Source organism: Oncorhynchus mykiss, chromosome 12, assembly GCF_057628025.1.
Source record: "Oncorhynchus mykiss isolate SJ-2025 chromosome 12, ASM5762802v1, whole genome shotgun sequence".
NCBI lineage: Eukaryota > Metazoa > Chordata > Actinopteri > Salmoniformes > Salmonidae > Oncorhynchus > Oncorhynchus mykiss.
In genome coordinates, this window is record NC_143033.1 from 689,266 (window position 1) to 710,102 (window position 20,837).

A 20,837-nucleotide genomic window follows, 5' to 3' on the forward strand; every position below is an offset into this window, starting at 1 on the left:
ATAAGTATTCAACCCCTTTGTTATCGCAACATACGCCTAGTTTCCTGAAACAAGACACATTTTTACTCCTGAACTTATTTAGGCTTCAATACTTCACAGGAGAACCATTTGAACGTAAACTTTTATTTTGATCAAAATGTGTATTTCGGCAGAAATGCCTTCTGGAACATGTGAACTTTCATGTGCCTTAAAAACAAACGTGCATGCCATCTGTAAATACGAATACAATTGTTAAATTACAAGCCTAGTTGTTTTAGCCACAGAAAAATATGATTGGCTGAGATAATGAGTGGGCTGGACATGCCGAGAGACAAGTTCGGATTGGTCTGCCATGTAGCACGCTTCTGTCTATTTGAACTGGTCAGTATGTATAGGTAATCCTGTCTAACACGGCTTTAAAAAAAAATATATATATATCACGTAATAGAACTGCATAAGTGTTGCTCTCCACTTTCTGGACGACCGAGTTTTGAAACAGTGGAATTGGTGTATGATAGCTAAGGAGTTTGAGAAAACACCTGTCTCCGGATCACATCTTCAAACTAAGGGCAACCATGGAATCCGTGACAGGGAGAAGCATCCATTCCATGTATGATATTGTGGCTAGCTACATTTTCAGATATTACTTGTTTCTAATTTTGACAGAAAGTCGTTTTCATTTCAAGATAAACTGTACTGTTAGCTTGCCAGCTAACATTAGCTGGCTGGCTCGCTAGCTAACAGTACGTGTATGATCTTTGTAGTAATATCATTCATATCTCAGAGTCGTTGTATTGATCAAATGGAGGACGTGTTGCACTATCAACTCTGTAGGAGTTGTATATAGGAAGTCGATCACCCTCACTTTAAGTGCGATAATTTCCTGCTTGCGGAGAGCTAAAGAGAAAAAGTGGCTACGCTGGGCATACAAATAGCTAATTTGCACAGGCTTCTGGGAAAGCCAAGACCTGTGATTTTCTAATTTTTCTCCACTCCGAGGGCCGTGCATTGCGCTGGGCTGATGGGAGTCTCACCTTCGGGCAGGCTATCTTTGGTGGACTGGCCGCTGCTAGGAAGTGATCGCTCACCAACGGAGAATGGAGTCGGCGGGACCTTTGTTGCTGAATTGCGGGATGATCCTTTCCTGGACCTGGCTGGCCGGACAGGCAGACACGTCACGTTCATTGCGGAAGTCGAGGTCGGTATCCTCCACTTTCTGAGCCCTCTGCGGTGACAGGATTCATGAATGGGCTGCCAACATCGAATAGCTTCGCTCTGAGGCATGATGTTCTGGCACCATCTTGTCATGCAGCGTAGGATGTTCCTTCCGTGTCGGCCAACATTGTGATGGCATCACCGGGGTCTAAGGTGAGTTCTGCTTCACCGGGTTCTAGTGTGGGCTCTGCTATTCCTGTCATTTGTGGGGGGCGAGTTAGAGGAGCCCCTGATGGGGTTAGGGTTGGGCTGAGGGCTCCGGCTTGAAATGGACAACAGCCATCAACCATTATTATGGGAAGCTCCGTTGTTAGATTGGTGGAAGTCAGAAATACCAGTACAATTTGTTTTCCTGGAGCTAAGGAATTGGATTTATCAGAGGTCATGCCCACCATCAAGAAACAGATTCCTGTTCTGAAAACAGTTGTGTTGCATATTGGGTCTAATAACATGATGTGAAAACTCTAAAGCTAAAAGACCATTTCTTACAACTCTTAGAGAATGCTCAGAAATTAGCAGAATAAATAATTGTCTCGGGCCCAAATACATGTCCTCGCCTTGTGCGACTGAGTGTTTTAGCCATCTTTGGTCTCTTCACCAGTGGTTAATGAGTCTGAACAAGGACTTGGGAAAGTCCTTCGTCAACAATTTTGACTCCTTCTGGAATAGGCCTGGCTACTTTGTGGAAGACGGACTTCACCTGGGTGAAAATGGCTCCCGGCTGTATCATCAAACATTGGAAAGGTTGTTGGTCAACTAAATTAATATGAGGACACTATTATCATTTACATGTATGTCAGTTTTTAGCATCTCCTTTTTGGGCTCTATGAGAGTTCCACATGTTGTATCTGAAAGTGGTGACATACGAAACGCTTCAGTCTGGTTTTTAGATCCCATCGTAGCACTGAGACTGCACTCATGCTTGTGCAGACTCATGCTAGACCTGTAAACAGACTAATGTATCTAACTGTAAACAGACTATACTGTATCGAGACCTGTAAACAGACTATACTGTATCTAGACCTGTAAACAGACTATACTGCATCTAGACCTGTCAACAGACTATACTGCATCTAGACCTGTCAACAGACTATACTGTATCGAGACCTGTAAACAGACTATACTGTATCGAGACCTGTAAACAGACTACACTGTATCTAGACCAGTCAGACTATACGGTCTCTAACTGTATCTAGACCTTTAAACAGACTATACTGTCTAACTGTATCTAGACCTTTAAACAGACAGAGGGAAAAGGGTGCTGTTGACACATACACTACCGTTTAAAAGTTTGGGGTCGCATAGAAAAGCACATTTTTTGTCCATTAAAATAACATAAAATTGATCAGAAATACAGTGTAGACATTGTTAATGTTGTAAATTACTATTGTAGCTGGAAAAGGCAGATTTTATTATGGAATATCTACAGAGGCCCATTATCAGCAACCATCACTCCTGTATTCCAATGGCACATTGTGTTAGCTAATCCAAGTTTATCATTTTAAAAGGCTAAGTGATCATTAGAAAACCCTTTTGCAATTATGTTAGCACAGCTGACAACTGTTGTTCTCATTAAAGAAGCAATACAACTTATTTAGACTAGTTGAGTATCTGGAGCGTCAGCATTTGTGGCTTCAATTACAGGCTCAAAATGGACAGAAACAAAGACCTTTGTTTGTGAATAAGGAGTGGGTGTCAACCTTCTTTTCAAAGTGGTTGACAAGGTCGTCTGCAGAGAAGGAGGAGGGAGGGGGCAGGTGTGGAGGATTAAGGAGGTAGGAGGTGCAAAAGTGTTTCCTAGGGTTAGTGGTAGAAAGTGGCTTTAGTAGCAGATACAGAGGAAGAGAGGGTAGAGAGGAGGGAATGGAAGGATGATAGGTCCTCCAGAAGTGTAGTTTTCCTTCATTTCTGCTCAGCTGCCCAGAGGCCTGTTCTGTAAGCTCGCAATGAGTCACTCAGCCAAGGAGCAGGAGGGGATGGCCGAGCTGGCCGGGAGAAAAGGGGACAGTCCCGATTCTCTTCCCTCCTCCCAAGGTGTGCACTTATAATATTTCCCATGGATTTAGCAGTAAAAACTCCCTCCTTCCAACTCATTCCACGGAGGGCCGAGTGTCTGCCGGTTTTCACTTGTCCCTTGATTTATGAATTAAGCTCACGAATTAACAAGGAACTCCCCTCACCTGGTTGTGGGTGGGCTTTCTATCTCCTGAAATGACAACCAGCAGTATTTGTAAAGAATATCACCAAGAACAAACTAAAAGGCTGTAAAGGCCACACACTACCCAAAACTGTATTTTAATGTGACCAGAATGATTGCAGTAGGTTATGTCCATCTACTCATTCCTAAAAAAATGTTGACAAATACATACAATTTGCTACAGTACTTGCCATACATGTATAGCCATTGATGTGTTTAGAGAAGGTTGGACATTGCTTGTTGCACTGTAGCCATCTAGCTAAATGACCACACAACTTACTAGTTACCTTATTAGCCTGCTAGCTAACAGAGCAAGGAACTGTAGCTATTAGTTGATAGGAAGCAATCACCACATACAGTACCAGTCAAAAGTTTGAACACACCTACTCATTCAAAGGTTTTTCTTTATTTTTACTATTTTCTACATTGTAGAATACTAGTGAAGATATCAACAACTATGAAATAACACATATGGAATCATGTAGTAACCCCCCAAAATATTTGAGATTCTTCAAAGTAGCCACCATTTGCCTTGATGACAGCTTTGCACACTCTTGACATTCTCTCAACCAGCTTCATGAGGTAGTTGCCTGGAATGCATTTATATTAACAGGTGTGCCTTGTTAATAGTTAATGTGTGGAATTTCTTTCCTTCTTAATGCATTTGAGCCAATCAGTTGTGTTGTGACAAGGTAGGGGTGGTGTACAGAAGATAGCCCTATTTGGTAAAAGACCAAGTCCATATTATGACAAGAACTCAAATAAGCAAAGAGAAACCACAGTCCATAATTACTTTAAGACATGAAGGTCAGTCAATCCAGAAAATGTCAAACTTTGAAGGTTTCTTCAAGTGCAGTCGCAAAAATCATCCAGCGCTATGATGAAACTGGCTCTCATGAGGACCTCCACAGGAAAGGAAGACCCAGAGTTACCTCTGCTGCAGAGAAGTTCATTAGAGTTAACTGACTCATGAGGACCATCACAAAAAAGGAAGACCCAGAGTTACCTCTGCTGCAGAGGATAAGTTCATTAGGTACCACCCTCAGAAATTGCTGCCTAAATAAATGCTTCAGAGTTCAAGTAACAGACACATCTCAACATCAACTATTCAGAGGAGACTGGGTGAATCAGGCCTCTATGGTCAAATTGCTGCAAAGAAACCACTACTAAAGGACACCAATAAGAAGAAGAGACTGGCTTGGGCCAAGAAACACAAGCAAATCAAATCAATGGACATTAGACTGGTGAAAATCTGTCTTTTGGTCTAATGAGTCCAAATGTGAGAAGACCGCCGTGTCTTTGGGGGCGCAGAGTAGGTGAACTGATGATCTACGCATGTGTAGTTCTCACCGTGAAGCATGGAGGAGGTGGTGTGGGAGTGCTTTGCTGGTGACACTGTCTGTGATAGATTTAGAATTCAATGCACTCTTAACCAGCATGACTACCACAGCATTCTGCAGCAATACGCCATTCCATCTGGTTTGTCCTTAGTGGGACTATCATTTGTTTTCAATAGGACAATGACCCAACACATATGTGGGAACTCATTCAAGACTGTTGGAAAAGCATTCCAGGTGAAGCTGGTTGAGAGAAAGAATGCCAAAAGTGTGCAAAGCTGTCATCAAGGCAAAGGGTGGCTACTTTGAAGAATCTGAAATATAAAATATATTTTGATTTGTTTAACACTTTTTGGTTACTACATGATTCCATGTGTTATTTTTTATAGTTTGTCTTCACTATTGTTCTCTAATGTAGAAAGTAGTAAAAACACAGAAAAATCCTTGAATGAGTAAGTCTCCAAACTTTTGATTGCTACTGTATATCTAACTCAATAAGTTTCAGGGTTTAGAGGTCAGGTTCCTCAGAAGACTCCAGTCTCCGAGAGGGTTAGGGGTCAGGTTCCTCAGAAGACATCAGCCGCAGAGAGGGTTAGGGGTCAGGTTCCTCAGAAGACGCCAGCCGCAGAGAGGGTTAGGGGTCAGGTTCCTCAGAAGACGCCAGCCTCAGTGAGTAGTGTATTGGCCTCCAGCAGCATTCCCTTGGCGTAGACCCGTATGGTGTAGAACATAGTGAGGAAGTCCTGTGTGCTGAACAGAGTGTCTGCCAGGGCGAAGCCCAGTGTGGAGGGGATGAATCCTCTGCCGTACTCCACCATCCACGTCCCAGCACTCCACTGGACCGACGTCGCCTCGCCTACCGTGTGGACTATCGTGTCACCTGTCAACACACACACCTGTCAACACACACCTGATACAGAAGATGCTACAATGTAGGCCCACTCCACATAACTAGTAGGTAGGCTAGTTTACTTTGACATGTTAGTAATTTAGAGCCACTTACAGTAGTGAGTCATTTAGCAGACTCGCTGATCCAGAGCCACTACAGTAGTGAGTCATTTAACAGACTCGCTGATCCAGAGCCACTACAGTAGTGAGTCATTTAGCAGACTCTCTGATCCAGAGCCACTACAGTAGTGAGTCATTTAACAGACTCTCTTATCCAGAGACACTTACAGTAGTGAGTCATTTAACAGACTCTCTTATCCAGAGCCACTTACAGTAGTGAGTCATTTAACAGACTCTCTTATCCAGAGCCACTTACAAGAGCAATTAGGATTAAGTGCCTTGCTCAAGGGAACATCGGCAGATGTTTCACCTAGTCGGCTCAGAGACTTTTAGTTACTGACCATACATTGCCAGCAGCATACCACCCTGCATACCACTGCTGGCTTGCTTCTGAAGATAAGCAGGGTTGGTCCTGGTCAGTTCCTGGATGGGAGACCAGTTGCTGCTGGAAGTGGTGTTGGAGGGCCAGTAGGAGGCACTCTTTCCTCTGGTCTAAAGAAAATATCCCAATGCCCCAGGGCAGTGATTGGGGACACTGTGTAGGGTGCTGTTTTTCGGATGGGACGTTAAATAGGTGTTATGACCCTCTGAGGCCATTAAAGATCCCATGGCACTTATCATAAGAGTAGGGGTGTTAACCCCGGTGTCCTGGCTAAATTCCCAATCTGGCCCTCAAACCATCACGGTCACCTAATAATCCTCAGTTTACAATTCGCTCAGTTTACAAATCCCCCTCCTTTCCCCTGTAACTATTCCCCAGGTCGTTGCTGCAAATTAGAACGTGTTCTCAGTCAACTTACCTGGTAAAATAACAGATAAATAAATACGCTCTTAACCACGAGGCTACCTACCTCACTGACCTGTGTTTTACCTGGGTAGAACAGCTGTAGTGTCTAAATTTATACATTTAAATATAGAATTTAATAGGATCTCTGTGGTCTTACCTGGATAGTACATTTCACTCTTAGTTGATCCCTCCTTCCACTGCCTGAAGGTCCCAGAGATGATGGTGTCTGATATTTCAGCCCAGTAACGACCTTAAAAGAATTTCAACAAGTTAATAACAAAAACAAAACAGGAGGCACGGAGAGATACGATGGAGGATAGAAGACATTAAGAATGAGGAAAGACTGATGATGTGACCCAAATGGCACCCTATTCCCCTCATAGGGCACTACTTATAGGGTGGCAGGTAGACTAGTGGTTAGAGAGTGGGGCCAGTAACCAGCAGGTAGCCTAGTGGTTAGAGCGTTGGGTCAGTAACCAGCAGGTAGCCTAGTGGTTAGAGCGTTGGGGCAGTAACCAGCAGGTAGCCTAGTGGTTAGAGCGTTGGGGCAGTAACCAGCAGGTAGCCTAGTGGTTAGAGCGTTGGGTCAGTAACCAGCAGGTAGCCTAGTGGTTTGAGCGTTGGGTCAGTAACCAGCAGGTAGCCTAGTGGTTTGAGCGTTGGGTCAGTAACCAGCAGGTAGACTAGTGGTTAGAGCATTGGGCCAGTAACCAGCAGGTAGACTAGTGGTTAGAGCATTGGGCCAGTAACCAGCAGGTAGACTAGTGGTTAGAGCGTTGGGCCAGTAACCAGCAGGTAGACTAGTGGTTAGAGCGTTGGGCCAGTAACCAGCAGGTAGACTAGTGGTTAGAAGCAGGTGGTTACAGAGCCACATCACTGCCTGGTATTGCAATTTCTCGCATCTAACCGTAAGATGCTACAGAGGGTGGTGCGATTGACCCCCCCCCCATTTGTTTTTACACAGCTGCTACTCACTGTGTGAGGGTGGCCCAGTACATCACTGGGGCCAAGCTTCCTGCCACCCAGGACCTGTATACTAGGCAGTGTCAGAGGAAAGCCCAAACAATTGTCAGACTCTAGTCACCTAAATTATAGACTGTTTTCTCTGCTACCGCATGACAAGATGTACCGGAGCGCCAAGTCTAGGACCAAAAGGCTCCTTAGCAGGTTCTACATCCAAACCATAAGACTGCTGAAGAATTAATCAAATGGCCACCCAGACTATTCAAATTGACCCCCCCCCCCCCCCCATTTGTTTTTACACAGCTGCTACTCACTGTTTATTTTCTATGCATAGTCACTTTACCCCCACCTACATGTACAAATTACCTTGACAAACCTGTACCTCCCCACATTGACTCGGTACCCCCTGTATATAGCCTCCACATTGACTCGGTAACCCCTGTATATAGCCTCCACATTGACTCGGTACCCTCTGTATATAGCCTCCACATTGACTCGGTACCCCCTGTATATAGCCTCCACATTGACTCGGTACCCCCTGTATATAGCCTCCACATTGACTCGGTACCCCCTGTATATAGCCTCCACATTGACTCGGTACCCCCTGTATATAGCCTCCACATTGACTCGGTACCCCCTGTATATAGCCTCCACATTGACTCGGTACCGGTACCCCCTGTATATAGACTCCACATTGACTCTGTACCGGTACCCCCTGTATATAGCCTCCACATTGACTCGGTACCGTAACACCCTGTATATAACCTCCACATTGACTCTGTACCGGTACCCCCTGTATATAGCCTCCACATTGACTCGGTACCGGTACCCCCTGTATATAGCCTCCACATTGACTCTGTACCGTAACACCCTGTATATAGCCTCCACATTGACTCGGTACCGTAACACCCTGTATATAGCCTCCACATTGACTCTGTACCGTAACACCCTGTATATAGCCTCCACATTGACTCTGTACCGTAACACCCTGTATATAGCCTCCACATTGACTCTGTACCGTAACACCCTGTATATAGCCTCCACATTGACTCTGTACCGTAACACCCTGTATATAGCCTCCACATTGACTCTGTACCGTAACACCCTATATATAGCCTCGTTATTGTGTTACATTTTTATTCTTTTTTACTTTAGTTTATTTGGTAAATATCTTCATAACACTTTCTTGAACTGCGTTGTTGGTTAAGGGTAAGTAATTTCACTATAAGTTGTATTTGGCACATGTGACAAATGAAGTTTGATTTGACCTACCATACTACTATGGCTGAACCTGTAAAACAACACATTACACTGCACCTATTGTTAATTTCACCTTTATTTAACCAGGTAGTCTAGTTGAGAACAAGTTCTCATTTACAACTGCCACCTGGCCAAGATAAGCAGTGCGACAGAAACAACAGAGTTACACATGGAGTAAACAAACATACAGTCAATATTACAATACAATAATAAATAAAATATAAATAATAAAATACCTATCATACTAGTATGGCTAACCCTGTAAAACAACACATTACACTGCACCTATGCAGTGTGTGGGGTGGCAGGTAGCCTAGTGGTTAGAGAGTTGGGCTAGTCTAGACTCAATTCTCTGTATACAGTGCCTTGCGAAAGTATTCGGCCCCCTTGAACTTTGCGACCTTTTGCCACATTTCAGGCTTCAAACATAAAGATATATAAAACTGTATTTTTTGTGAAGAATCAACAACAAGTGGGACACAATCATGAAGTGGAACGACATTTATTGGATATTTCAAACTTTAACAAATCAAAAACTGAAAAATTCTCCTTGTATGAGCTGAAAGTTTAGAGGGACGGCCAGGTCTTGGTAGATTTGCAGTGGTCTGATACTCCTTCCATTTCAATATTATCGCTTGCACAGTGCTCCTTGGGATGTTTAAAGCTTGGGAAATCTTTTTGTATCCAAATCCGGCTTTAAACTTCTTCACAACAGTATCTCGGACCTGCCTGGTGTGTTCCTTGTTCTTCATGATGCTCTCTGCGCTTTTAACGGACCTCTGAGACTATCACAGTGCAGGTGCATTTATACGAAGACTTAATTACACACAGGTGGATTGTATTTATCATCAGTCATTTAGGTCAACATTGGATCATTCAGAGATCCTCACTGAACTTCTGGAGAGAGTTTGCTGCACTGAAAGTAAAGGGGCTGAATAATTTTGCACGCCCAATTTTTAAGTTTTTGATTTGTTAAAAAAGTTTGAAATATCCAATAAATGTCGTTCCACTTCATGATTGTGTCCCACTTGTTGTTGATTCTTCACAAAAAAATACAGTTTTATATATCTTTATGTTTGAAGCCTGAAATGTGGCAAAAGGTCGCAAAGTTCAAGGGGGCCGAATACTTTCGCAAGGTTCTGTACATCAACAATGTTGCTCTTGCTGCGGGTGAATCTCTGATCCACCTCTACGCAGACGACACCATTCTATATACTTCCGGCCCTTCTTTAGACACTGTGTTAACAAACCTCCAAACAAGCTTCAATGCCATACAACACTCCTTCTGTGGCCTCCAACTGCTCTTAAATGCTAGTAAAACTAAACGCATGCTTTTCAACCGTTTGCTGCCTAAACCTGCCCGCCTGAATAGCATCACCACCCTGGACGGTTCCGACCTAGAATGTGTGGACAACTACAAATACCTAGGTGTACCATCTCCAATCCAAAATCAAATCCAGAATTGGCTTCCTATTTCGCAACAAAGCCTCCTACACTCACGCCGCCAAACTTACCCTAGTAGAACTGACTATCCTACCGATCCTCAACTTCGGCAATGTCACCTACAAAATAGCTTTCAACACTCTACTCAGCAAACTGGATGCAGTCTATCACAGGCCCATCCGTTTTGTTACCAAAGCCCCTTATAACACCCACCACTGCGACCTGTATGCTCTAGTCGGCTGGCCCTCGCTACATATTCGTCGCCAGACCCACTGGCTCCAGGTCATCTATAAGTCTATGCTAGGTAAAGCTCTGCCTTATCTCAGCTCACTGGTCACGGTAGCAGCACCCACCCGTAGCACACGTTCCAGCAGGTATAGCTCACTGGTCACCCCCAAAGCCAACACCTCCTTTGGCCACCTTTCCTTCCAGTTCTCTGCTGCCAGTGACTGGAACGAATTGCAAAAAAAATTGCTTTATCTTGGCCAGGTCGCAGATGTAAATGAGAACTTGTTCTCAACTAGCTTACCTGGTTAAATAAAGGTGACATAAAAATAACTAAAAAAATAACTGAAAGGTTGCAAAATCAAATCCCCGAGCTGACAAGGTACAAATCTGTCATTCTGCCCCTGAACAGGCAGTTAACTAACAGTTCCCAGGCCGTCATTGAAAATAAGAATTTGTTCTTAACTGACTTGCCTGGTTAAATAAAGGTTGCATAAACATGACAATACATGTTTTACTTATGACCAGGGCCCATAGAGGCCGTGTGTGAACCCAGAGTGATCCTGACCTGAGTGTCCTCCGGTGTCCACGGCGGTGCCGAACAGCAGGACGTACTCGGTGAGGGAGGCGTGGAGCAGACACATGGACCCCATCCAGCCGCCTGCGTTGACAAACACCCACTGCAGGTCCTCGTCCGGCAGGATGTGACCCGGGTACTTCCTCCGCAGCTCCACCACCACCTTGGAGAACGCCTGGTCGTGGTCCTGACCTGGAGGAGACAACATCATCAACAACACACAATGCCTGGTCGAGGTCCTGGCCTGGAGGAGACAACATCATCAACAACACACAATGCCTGGTCGAGGTCCTGGCCTGGAGGAGACAACATCATCAACACAGTTGTTTTGTCCTGGCCTCAAAACCACATGTAGAGCAGTGATAAATCAGAATTACCAGACATGAGAAAAAAACAACTATGGAATGGTAGAGGTTTCTTGTCAACAGCAGTAAACTATACCTCATGTCTAGCATGTCCCTGACCTCACTCTTATCATCGATGAACCCTCCCATTTTAAAAAGATAGCATGCTGATGTTAGCTTGCAAGAGCACTCACTCACCTCTCTCAACTGCTAATCCACCTCCTTCTAGTCAAAACCATCTGGCTAGCAGGGTCATGTGGCTAACTAGATCTAGAAGGCCAGCATAATACAATTACAGTTAGCTACATGCTTGGGTCTAATACTACAGCCAGTTGCTGACCTGGCATAGCCAATCAACTAAGCTAGCTAGTTAACTTGTGGGTTATTGAAGCAATAAGACATCAGGAGGTGTGGTAAATGGCCAATATACCACGGCTAAGGGCTGTTCTTACGCACAAGGAGTGCCTGGACACAGCCCTTACCTGTGGTATATTGGCCATATACCACAAACCCGAGGTGCCTTATTGCTATTTTAAACTGGTTACCAACATAATTAGAACAGTAAAAATACATGTTTTGTCATACCTGTGGCATATGGTCTGATATACCACAGGCTTTCAGCCAAATCAGCATGCAGGGCTCGAACCACCCTGTTTATAATATTTAAATGGCTAAGGGCTCGATCCAGGCACTCTGCATTGCATCGTGCAAGGAACAGCCATTAGTCGTGGTATATTGGCCATATACCACACCTCCTCATGCCTTAATGTTTAATTATACAAGGGTTGGGTCTAATCCTGAATGCTGATTGGTTAAAACCACATTACATGCAGAGTCTATTCCACAAGTTACCACCGGCTAAATCTATGACGTTAAAATGCCTATTTACTCTGTTCCATCCGACTGCACAATCCACTCTCTCATCAGCCCAGCCAGGCAATTTATAAACTTGATCTCCACTATAAAAAGCATCTAGACATTATCTCACATTAAGCTTTCAACCACAGAGATTTGTATTAACCTGTCTGTCTCTCCGATATTTGCAACTTTGTTTCAATATTCAAATTTGATCTCCAGCTCCAAATTTGATCTCCCATTAATGAATGTGGCTGGGGTGGACGAGACAGAGAGGCAGCCGAAATCATGAATCAGCTGGCATCATTTGTATGGATGTGGATGTATACAAATACATTTGTATTGAAAAAAGGTGCAGTTAGTTTGCAATCTTTCCAGCTTCAGTTTAAAGTGATTGTGTTGACTGTGTTGTTGGCTAGCTCCTCTGAACAACAGTGTCCTGAGGAGTGAGCACATTTTCTATCCCAGGCGAAATAGTGCCTCATTGGCTCATTGTTATGGATGTATCCAAATACATGTCACTTGAAAACAGCTTAAACAAATGCAGCTACTTCACTGTTATTCTGGCTTGTTGACGTGACTAAGTTAGCCGTAGTTGGCTAGCTAGCGATAAGAACGTTGCCAGCCAGTATGGCAATGGAATATTTAGACTGAACGACTGGGTCGTGTCCATAGATACAGAACCAATAGACTGAACGACTGGGACACGTCCATAGATACAGAACCAATAGACTGAACGACTGGGTCGGGTCCATAGATACAGAACCAATAGACTGAACGACTGGGTCGTGTCCATAGAGACAGAACCAATAGACTGAACGACTGGGTCGGGTCCATAGATTCAGAGAAACAAGACTGAACGACTGGGACATGTCCATAGATACAGAACCAATAGACTGAACGACTGGGACACGTCCATAGATACAGAACCAATAGACTGAACGACTGGGTCGGGTCCATAGATACAGAACCAATAGACTGAACGACTGGGTCGTGTCCATAGAGACAGAACCAATAGACTGAACGACTGGGTCGGGTCCATAGATACAGAACCAATAGACTAAACGACTGGGTCGGGTCCATAGATACAGAACCAATAGACTGAACGACTGGGTCGGGTCCATAGAGACAGAACAACAAGACTGAACAACTGGGTCGTGTCCATAGATACAGAACCAATAGACTGAACGACTGGGTCGGGTCCATAGATACAGAGAAACAAGACTGAACGACTGGGACATGTCCATAGATACAGAACCAATAGACTGAACGACTGGGTCGGGTCCATAGATACAGAACCAATAGACTGAACGACTGGGTCGTGTCCATAGAGACAGAACAACAAGACTGAACGACTGGGACATGTCCATAGATACAGAACCAATAGACTGAACGACTGGGTCGTCTTTTTCACCGAACCGATTGAACTTTCGACCAGCCGGGTTTGGTAACAACCTTAGCATTGTGTCGGGACTATATTTTGTGGAAGGATGAAATAGTATGAATAAATTCATCAAACTAAAGTTTAATGAAAATATGTATTTGAATATGTTGGTAACCCGTTGTATAAAAGGCTTAGATGGCATCATCACTTAATTTCACTAGTCTTTCTCGTGATGTTAAGCTAACCATCACACATATCCATTTAATGATTATCTGGAGCGTATTCATTACGCAGATTATGTTGGAAAACGTTTCTTAAACGGAGAGAACTATCTGAATTTGTCCAATAGAAACTATCGTGTGCTGTTTGCTTCCTTGTAAATCTTCCGTAATGAATGCTCCCCTGACTATCCATTTACCTGCGTATCGCTTGGCCAGTACAGCAACATCTTCCTTTGTGAAGACATAGTGCTTGTTGGCCATCCACTGCCGCAGGTACATCACTATCAACACAGACACTCCAGCCAGCACGATTAACTTTAACACTTTAGTTGTCCAAGACATGGCTGAGATTGAGTAGTAGAACACCACGACCAGAGAAACAGACAAGAGCTGCAGCGAAGACAGACGGAAGTTATGCGAAGGCACCCATAGAGATAGATACATGACTCGTATGTGTCATCATCGCGTCTGAGACGGCATGGGCAGCGCCATTGAGTTTATCTCCAGTTTGAAGTAGTCAATTTTCTCCCAAATGATTGGCTGATCCCTCATGATGACCTTATTGGACATGACTTCAACCGGGTCGCCAGGAGGGATCAGCCAATGAAGTTGGAAGTCCCACCCAGTTGACGACGTGAAACTGGTGAAAGCCCGGAATGGCGCTGCCCATGCTATAGCAGGCTTTTGGCCACTAGAGACCTCTATCATTCTCAATGGGGGAGGCGCCTTAACTTTCCCCTCTGTACTCCCCCCAACCTAGAACGGTTTCTATCAACGAGCAGAAGAGGAATATCTATCTGTACATTGTTACAACACTGTGTGTGTGTATATATGTATATACATATGACATTTGTAATGTCTTTATTGTTTTGAAACTTCTGTATGTGTAATGTTTACTGTTCATTTTTATTGTTTATTTCACTTTTGTATATTATCTACCTCACTTGCTTTGGCAATGTTAACACATGTTTCCCATGCCAATAAAGCCCCTTGAATTGAATTGGAATAGTCACATGCAAACCAGCATACATACAAACTATTTACATTGCCAGGAATCAGAAACAAACAAATCATAATCATTATTAATACAAGTTTTAATTGCCTTTTTGTTTTTCATTTTAGTTAAAGTGGTGCCATATTGTTTAAATTAATTTATAAAGTGAAAAAAGTTCGGGTTTGAATTAGTCCATTTGCATTTTTGAATATGAAATGTACCTAATATTATTAGCAGTTGAATTAAATATACTACATCTTTATCAATGTCAGAATTTCTGAAATAAATCATTATATCAAAACCATTAAATTGTACAACCGGCCCTATTTTTTTTGTAATGAAATTCTGTATGTCAATCCAAAACATTCTGCTATAAAAACAGGCAAAATGGTCTCCTACATTCCACAGAAATCACATTTATTGTCAATATTCAGCTTGAATCTTTCCAAAACATGTTTCACAGGATACATTCTATGTAACATTTTGAATTAAACTTCCTTTACCCTGTTACTGATATAATATGTGTTAGCAATTGTCCATGCTTTCCCCCATTGTATATCACCATAGATTTCTGTCCAAAAGAATCTTGCTGAGGGAATTGTAGTATCACAAAAAAAATCCTAATCTGTTTATTACTACATTTATCTTTAATGTTAATTTTGCCAATGAATACATTTTCATGTAAATCTATGTTACTTACATCAACCACAGAGGAATTAAAAAAAGATACAACCCCCCCATCATAAACAATTGCATATTATTTCAGGGTTATTGGAATTTTAAATGGATCAAGAAATTCCCCATATGAGAGAAGGTATCCATCCTCATTCAGAAACTGACCAACGTAGAACGAATGATGCGGAAGAAATTGACGAGACGAGTTGAAATGATATCCAATCAGAATGGTGAAAAAACGTCACGCAGGCAAGGTGGCGGTGTCAATATTGTCGTTGAGCTTGCTTTTGTTGCCATTAAGTCACTGGTGTTGTTCTAGCTATCAGAAAGCCACTATATGTAAGATTGTCTCCTACCAAGACAAACATTTAACAACACATATATATCTGAATGTTCCGCATGGTTCTGAACGCGTCTACTAGTATACCTTGCGTTACGTCTGGAATCCTGCGTTCATCTGCGCAGCTTTCATTCTCTCCACTGGTTCTATTTCGAGAGTAGTTAGCGGCAGAGCGCTTTCGAAACAGCACCAACTCAAAGCAGGGTTAGGGTTGATCTTATACCTTATGTCAGGCTGAAGACAGTCCGAGCCACCACTGGTACTGACACAGAGAGAGGTTTAGTAAAGTAGGGCTGGACACAGGTGGACTTTCACGTCGTCGGCGTTGTGACAACAACATAGACCAACGCAATGAGCAGCAATAATGAACTCCGCTTTGATCCAAAGGGTAATATCTCTTTCCTGGAACATGATTTGCAAGAACACACTACTAAAACACGACTACAGACTATTAGTGCATCTGGTATTTTATGAGTTATTGATTAAAGGAGCATAATGTTACTCTTTATAGTCCAATGACTTTACATGTTCAGTCAGCAAGACTTTATGTTACCACAGAATACAACCCGTGATTCAGTTCCTGTTTTGGAATATAAAGTACATGGATGCATCTCTGGTGCCACCTGCAGGCCATGTTATAGAGCGCAGTCCAGATATACTATAACTTTCACCTGTGACTGAACTTCTACCGATTATAAAAAAATTAGGCTGGACTACAACAGCATCTGGAGTTAGTTCTTGAGATGACCTAATTAACTAACTGTGTGTATGTGTCTGTCTGTCTGTCTCTCTCTCTCTCCTCTCTCTCTCTCTCTCTCTCGCGCTCTCTCTCCTCTCTCTCTCTCTCTCTCTCTCTCTCTCTCTCTCTCTCTCTCTCTCTCTCTCTCTCTAATCAATTCAAGGGGCTTTATTGGCATGGGAAACGTGTTAACATTGCCAAAGCAATCGAGGTAGATAATATACAAAAGTGAGATAAAAACCTCTCTCTCTCTCTCTCTCTCTCTCTCTCTCTCTCTCTCTCTCTCTCTCTCTCTCTCTGTGTGTGTCTGTGTCTGTCTCAGAGCACCAGCACCTGCGCTACAATCCCCTCCGGGACACGTGGGTTCTGGTGTCGGCCCACAGGATGAAGAGACCTTGGAGTGGCCAGGTGGAGAAGGAAGAGGAGGACCAAGTACCTCAACACGACCCAAACAACCCCCTCTGTCCTGGGAACACCAGGGCCAACGGAGAGGTGAGAACCTTGACCTCTAACCCTATAACCCTGACACAACCCAAACAACCCCCTCTGTCCTGGGAACACCAACAGAGAGGACACACACACAGAGAGATTTTATTATGTCTATTTTTATGAACCTTTATTTAACAAGGCACGATGGTTAAGAACACATTTTTATTTACAATGACAGCCTAGGAACAGTGGGTTAACTGCCTTGTTCAGGGGCAAAACGACAAATTTTTACCTTGTCAGCTCAGGGATTCAATCTAGCGACCTTTTTGTTACTGGCCTAATTCTCTAACCACTAGGCTACCTGCTGCCCCAAAGATAAAATAGGTAGATACAGTGTAGATAGGTAGATGCCATAGATAGATACAGTAGATAGATACAGTAGATAGATACGGTAGATAGGTAGATACAGTAGATATATACAGTAGATAGATACAGTAGATAGGTAGATGCCATAGATAGATACAGTAGATATATACAGTAGATAGGTAGAGATAAAGTAGGTAGATGCAGTAGAGATAGATAGACACAGTAGATACAGTGCCTTGCGAAAGTATTCGGCCCCCTTGAACCTGCGACCTTTTGCCACATTTCAGGCTTCAAACATAAAGATATAAAACTGTATTTTTTTGTGAAGAATCAACAACAAGTGGGACACAATCATGAAGTGGAACGACATTTATTGGATATTTCAAACTTTTTTAACAAATCAAAAACTGAAAAATTGGGCGTGCAAAATTATTCAGCCTCTTTACTTTCAGTGCAGCAAACTCTCTCCAGAAGTCGCAAAGTTCAAGGGGGCCGAATACTTTCGCAAGGCACTGTAGGTAGAGATAAAGTAGGTAGATGCAGTAGATAGATACAGTAGAGATAGATAGATACAGTAGATAGGAAGAGATAAAGTAGGTAGATGCAGTAGATAGATACAGTAGAGATAGATAGATACAGTAGATGGGTAGAGATAAAGTAGGTAGATGCAGTAGATAGATACAGTAGATAGGTAGAGATAAAGTAGGTAGATCCATTAGGTACAGTTGAAATTGGATGTTTACATACACCTTAGCCAAATACATTTTAAATCAGTTTTTCACCATTCCTGACATTTAATCCTAGTAAAAATGCCCTGTCTTACGTCAGTTAGGATCACCACTTCATTTTAAGAATGTGAAATGTCAGAATTATAGTAGAGACAATTATTTCTTTCAGCTTTTATTTCTTTCATCACATTCCCAGTGGGTCAGAAGTTTACATACACTCATTTAGTATTTGGTAGCATTGCCTTTAAATTGTTTAACTTGGGTCAAATGTTTCAGCTATCCTTCCACAAGCTTCCCACAATAAGTTGGGTGAATTTTGGCCCATTCCTCCTCACAGAGCTGGTGTAACTGAATCAGGTTGGAAGGCCCCTTTGCTCACATACGCTTTTTCAGTTCTACCCACACATTTTCTATAGGATTAAGGTCAGGGCTTTGTGATGGCCACTCCAATACCTTGACTTCGTTGTCCTTAAGCCATTTTGCCACAACTTTGGAAGTTTACTTGGGGTCATTGTCCATTTGGAAGACCCATTTGCGACCAAGCGTTAACTTCCTAACTGATGTCTTGAGATGTTGCTTCAATCTATCCACATAATTTTCCTCCCTCATGATACCATCTATTTTGTGAAGTGCACCAGTCCCTCCTGCAGCAAAGCACCCCCACAACATGATGCTGCCATCCCTGTGCTCCACGGTTGGGATGGTGTTCTTCGGCTTGCAAGCCTCCCCTTTTTTCCTCCAAACATAACGATGGTCATTATGGCCAAACAGTTTTATTTTTGTTTCATCAGACCAGAGGACATTTCTCCAAAAAGTACGATCTTTGTCCCCATGTGCAGTTGCAAACTGTAGTCTGGCTTTTTTATGGTTGTTTTCGAGCAGAGGCTGAATGGCCTTTCAGGTTATGCCGATATAAGACTTGTTTTACCGTGGATATAAATACTTTTGTACCTGTTTCCTTCAGCATCTTCACAAGGTCCTTTGCTGTTGTTCTGGGATTGATTTGCACTTTTTGCACCAAAGTACTTTCATCTCTAGGAGACAGAACGCGTCTTCTTCCTGAGCGGTATGACGGCTGCGTGGTCCCATGGTGTTTACACTTGCATACTATTGTTTGTACAGATGAACGTGGTACCTTCAGGTGTTTGTAAATTGATCCCAAAGATGAACCAGACTTGTGGACTACTAATTTAGATAGTAGATAAAAGGTAGATACAGTATATATAGGTAGATAAAGTAGATATAGGTAGATACAGTAGATATAGGTAGATACTGTGTATATAGGTAGTTACTGTAGATACTGTAGATATAGGTAGATACTGTAGATATAGGTCTATATTGGTAGATATATGTAGATACTTTTACAGTAGATATAGGTAGATAAAGATAGAAATAGGTATATACAGTAGATACAGATAGATATAGGTAGATACAGTAGATATAGGTAGATACAGTAGGTAGATACAGTAGATACATATAGATATAGGTAGATATAGTAGATATAGGTAGATACGGTAGATACAGTAGATATAGGTAGATACAGTAGACATAGGTAGATACAGTAGATATAGGTAGATATAGTAAATATAGGTAGATATAGTAGATAAAAGGTAGATACAGTATATATAGGTAGATACAGTAGATATAGGTATATACTTTTACAGTAGATACAGTAGATATAGGTAGATACAGTAGATATAGGTAGATACTGTAAATATAGGTAGATACTGTAAATATAGGTAGAGACTGTAGATACTGTAGATACTGTAGATATAGGTAGATACAGTAGATATGGGTAGATACAGATAGATAGGTAGATACTGTAGATATAGGTAGATACTTTTACAGTAGATATATGTAGATACAGATAGATATAGGTAGATACTGTAGATATAGGTAGATACTGTAGATATAGGTAGATACTGTAGATATAGGTAGATACGGTAGATACAGTAGACATAGGTAGATACAGTAGATACAGTAGATACAGTAGATATAGGTAGATATAGTAGATATAGGTAGATATAGTAGATATAGGTAAATACTTTTACAGTAGATACAGTAGATATAGGTAGATACAGTAGATATAGGTAGATACAGATAGATATAGGTAGATACTTTTACAGTAGATATATGTAGATACAGATAGATATAGGTAGATACAGATAGATATAGGTAAATACTGTAGATATAGATAGATACTGTAGATATAGGTCTATATTGGTAGATATATGTAAATACTTTTACAGTAGATATAGGTAGATAAAGATAGAAATAGGTATATACAGTAGATACAGATACATATAGGTAGATACAGTAGATATAGGTAGATACAGTAGATATAGGTAGATACAGTAGATATAGGTAGATATAGTAGATATAGGTAGATACAGTAGATATAGGTAGATACAGTAGATATAGGTAGATATAGTAGATATAGGTAGATACGGTAGATACAGTAGACATAGGTAGATACAGTAGATACAGTAGATACAGTAGATGTAGGTAGATATAGTAGATATAGGTAGATACAGTAGATATAGCTGGAGACTGTAGATACTGTAGATACTGTAGATATAGGTAGATACAGTAGATTTGGGTAGATACAGATAGATATAGGTAGATACAGATAGATATAGGTAGATACTGTAGATATAGGTAGATACTTTTACAGTAGATATATTTAGATACAGATAGTTATAGGTAGATACTGTAGATATAGGTAGATACTGTAGATATAGGTAGATACTGTAGATATAGGTAGATACAGT

The 20,837-nt window shown here is 42.0% G+C and overlaps 2 protein-coding genes across 18 annotated transcripts in view; one reads left to right on the forward strand and one right to left on the reverse strand.

Moving 5' to 3' along the window:
• Positions 1–2,581: 2,581 nt before the first annotated feature.
• Positions 2,582–14,470, reverse strand: sigmar1 (sigma receptor chaperone 1). Its single transcript, XM_021622533.3, has 4 exons — positions 13,993–14,470; positions 10,983–11,183; positions 6,681–6,773; positions 2,582–5,608 (listed from the first exon to the last, which is right to left on the reverse strand). The coding sequence occupies exons 1-4, from the start codon at positions 14,237–14,239 to the stop codon at positions 5,379–5,381; spliced, it is 771 nt and encodes a 256-aa protein (XP_021478208.3). The 5' UTR covers positions 14,240–14,470; the 3' UTR covers positions 2,582–5,378.
• A 1,218-nt stretch (positions 14,471–15,688) lies between these two features.
• galt (galactose-1-phosphate uridylyltransferase) overlaps positions 15,689–20,837 on the forward strand; it is a 135,150-nt gene continuing 130,001 nt past the window's right edge. For 5 of the 17 annotated variants that reach the window (XM_036936715.2, XM_036936714.2, XM_090191422.1 and 2 more), the window contains exons 1-2: positions 15,690–16,192; positions 16,866–17,035. In XM_036936715.2, the coding sequence (XP_036792610.2) occupies positions 16,156–16,192; positions 16,866–17,035 (207 nt within the window). In that variant the 5' untranslated portion in view covers positions 15,690–16,155. Of the gene's footprint in view, positions 16,193–16,706; positions 17,036–20,837 lie in introns of all 17 variants that reach the window. The other 12 variants (XM_090191419.1, XM_090191418.1, XM_090191421.1 and 9 more) reach the window with 8 other exon arrangements.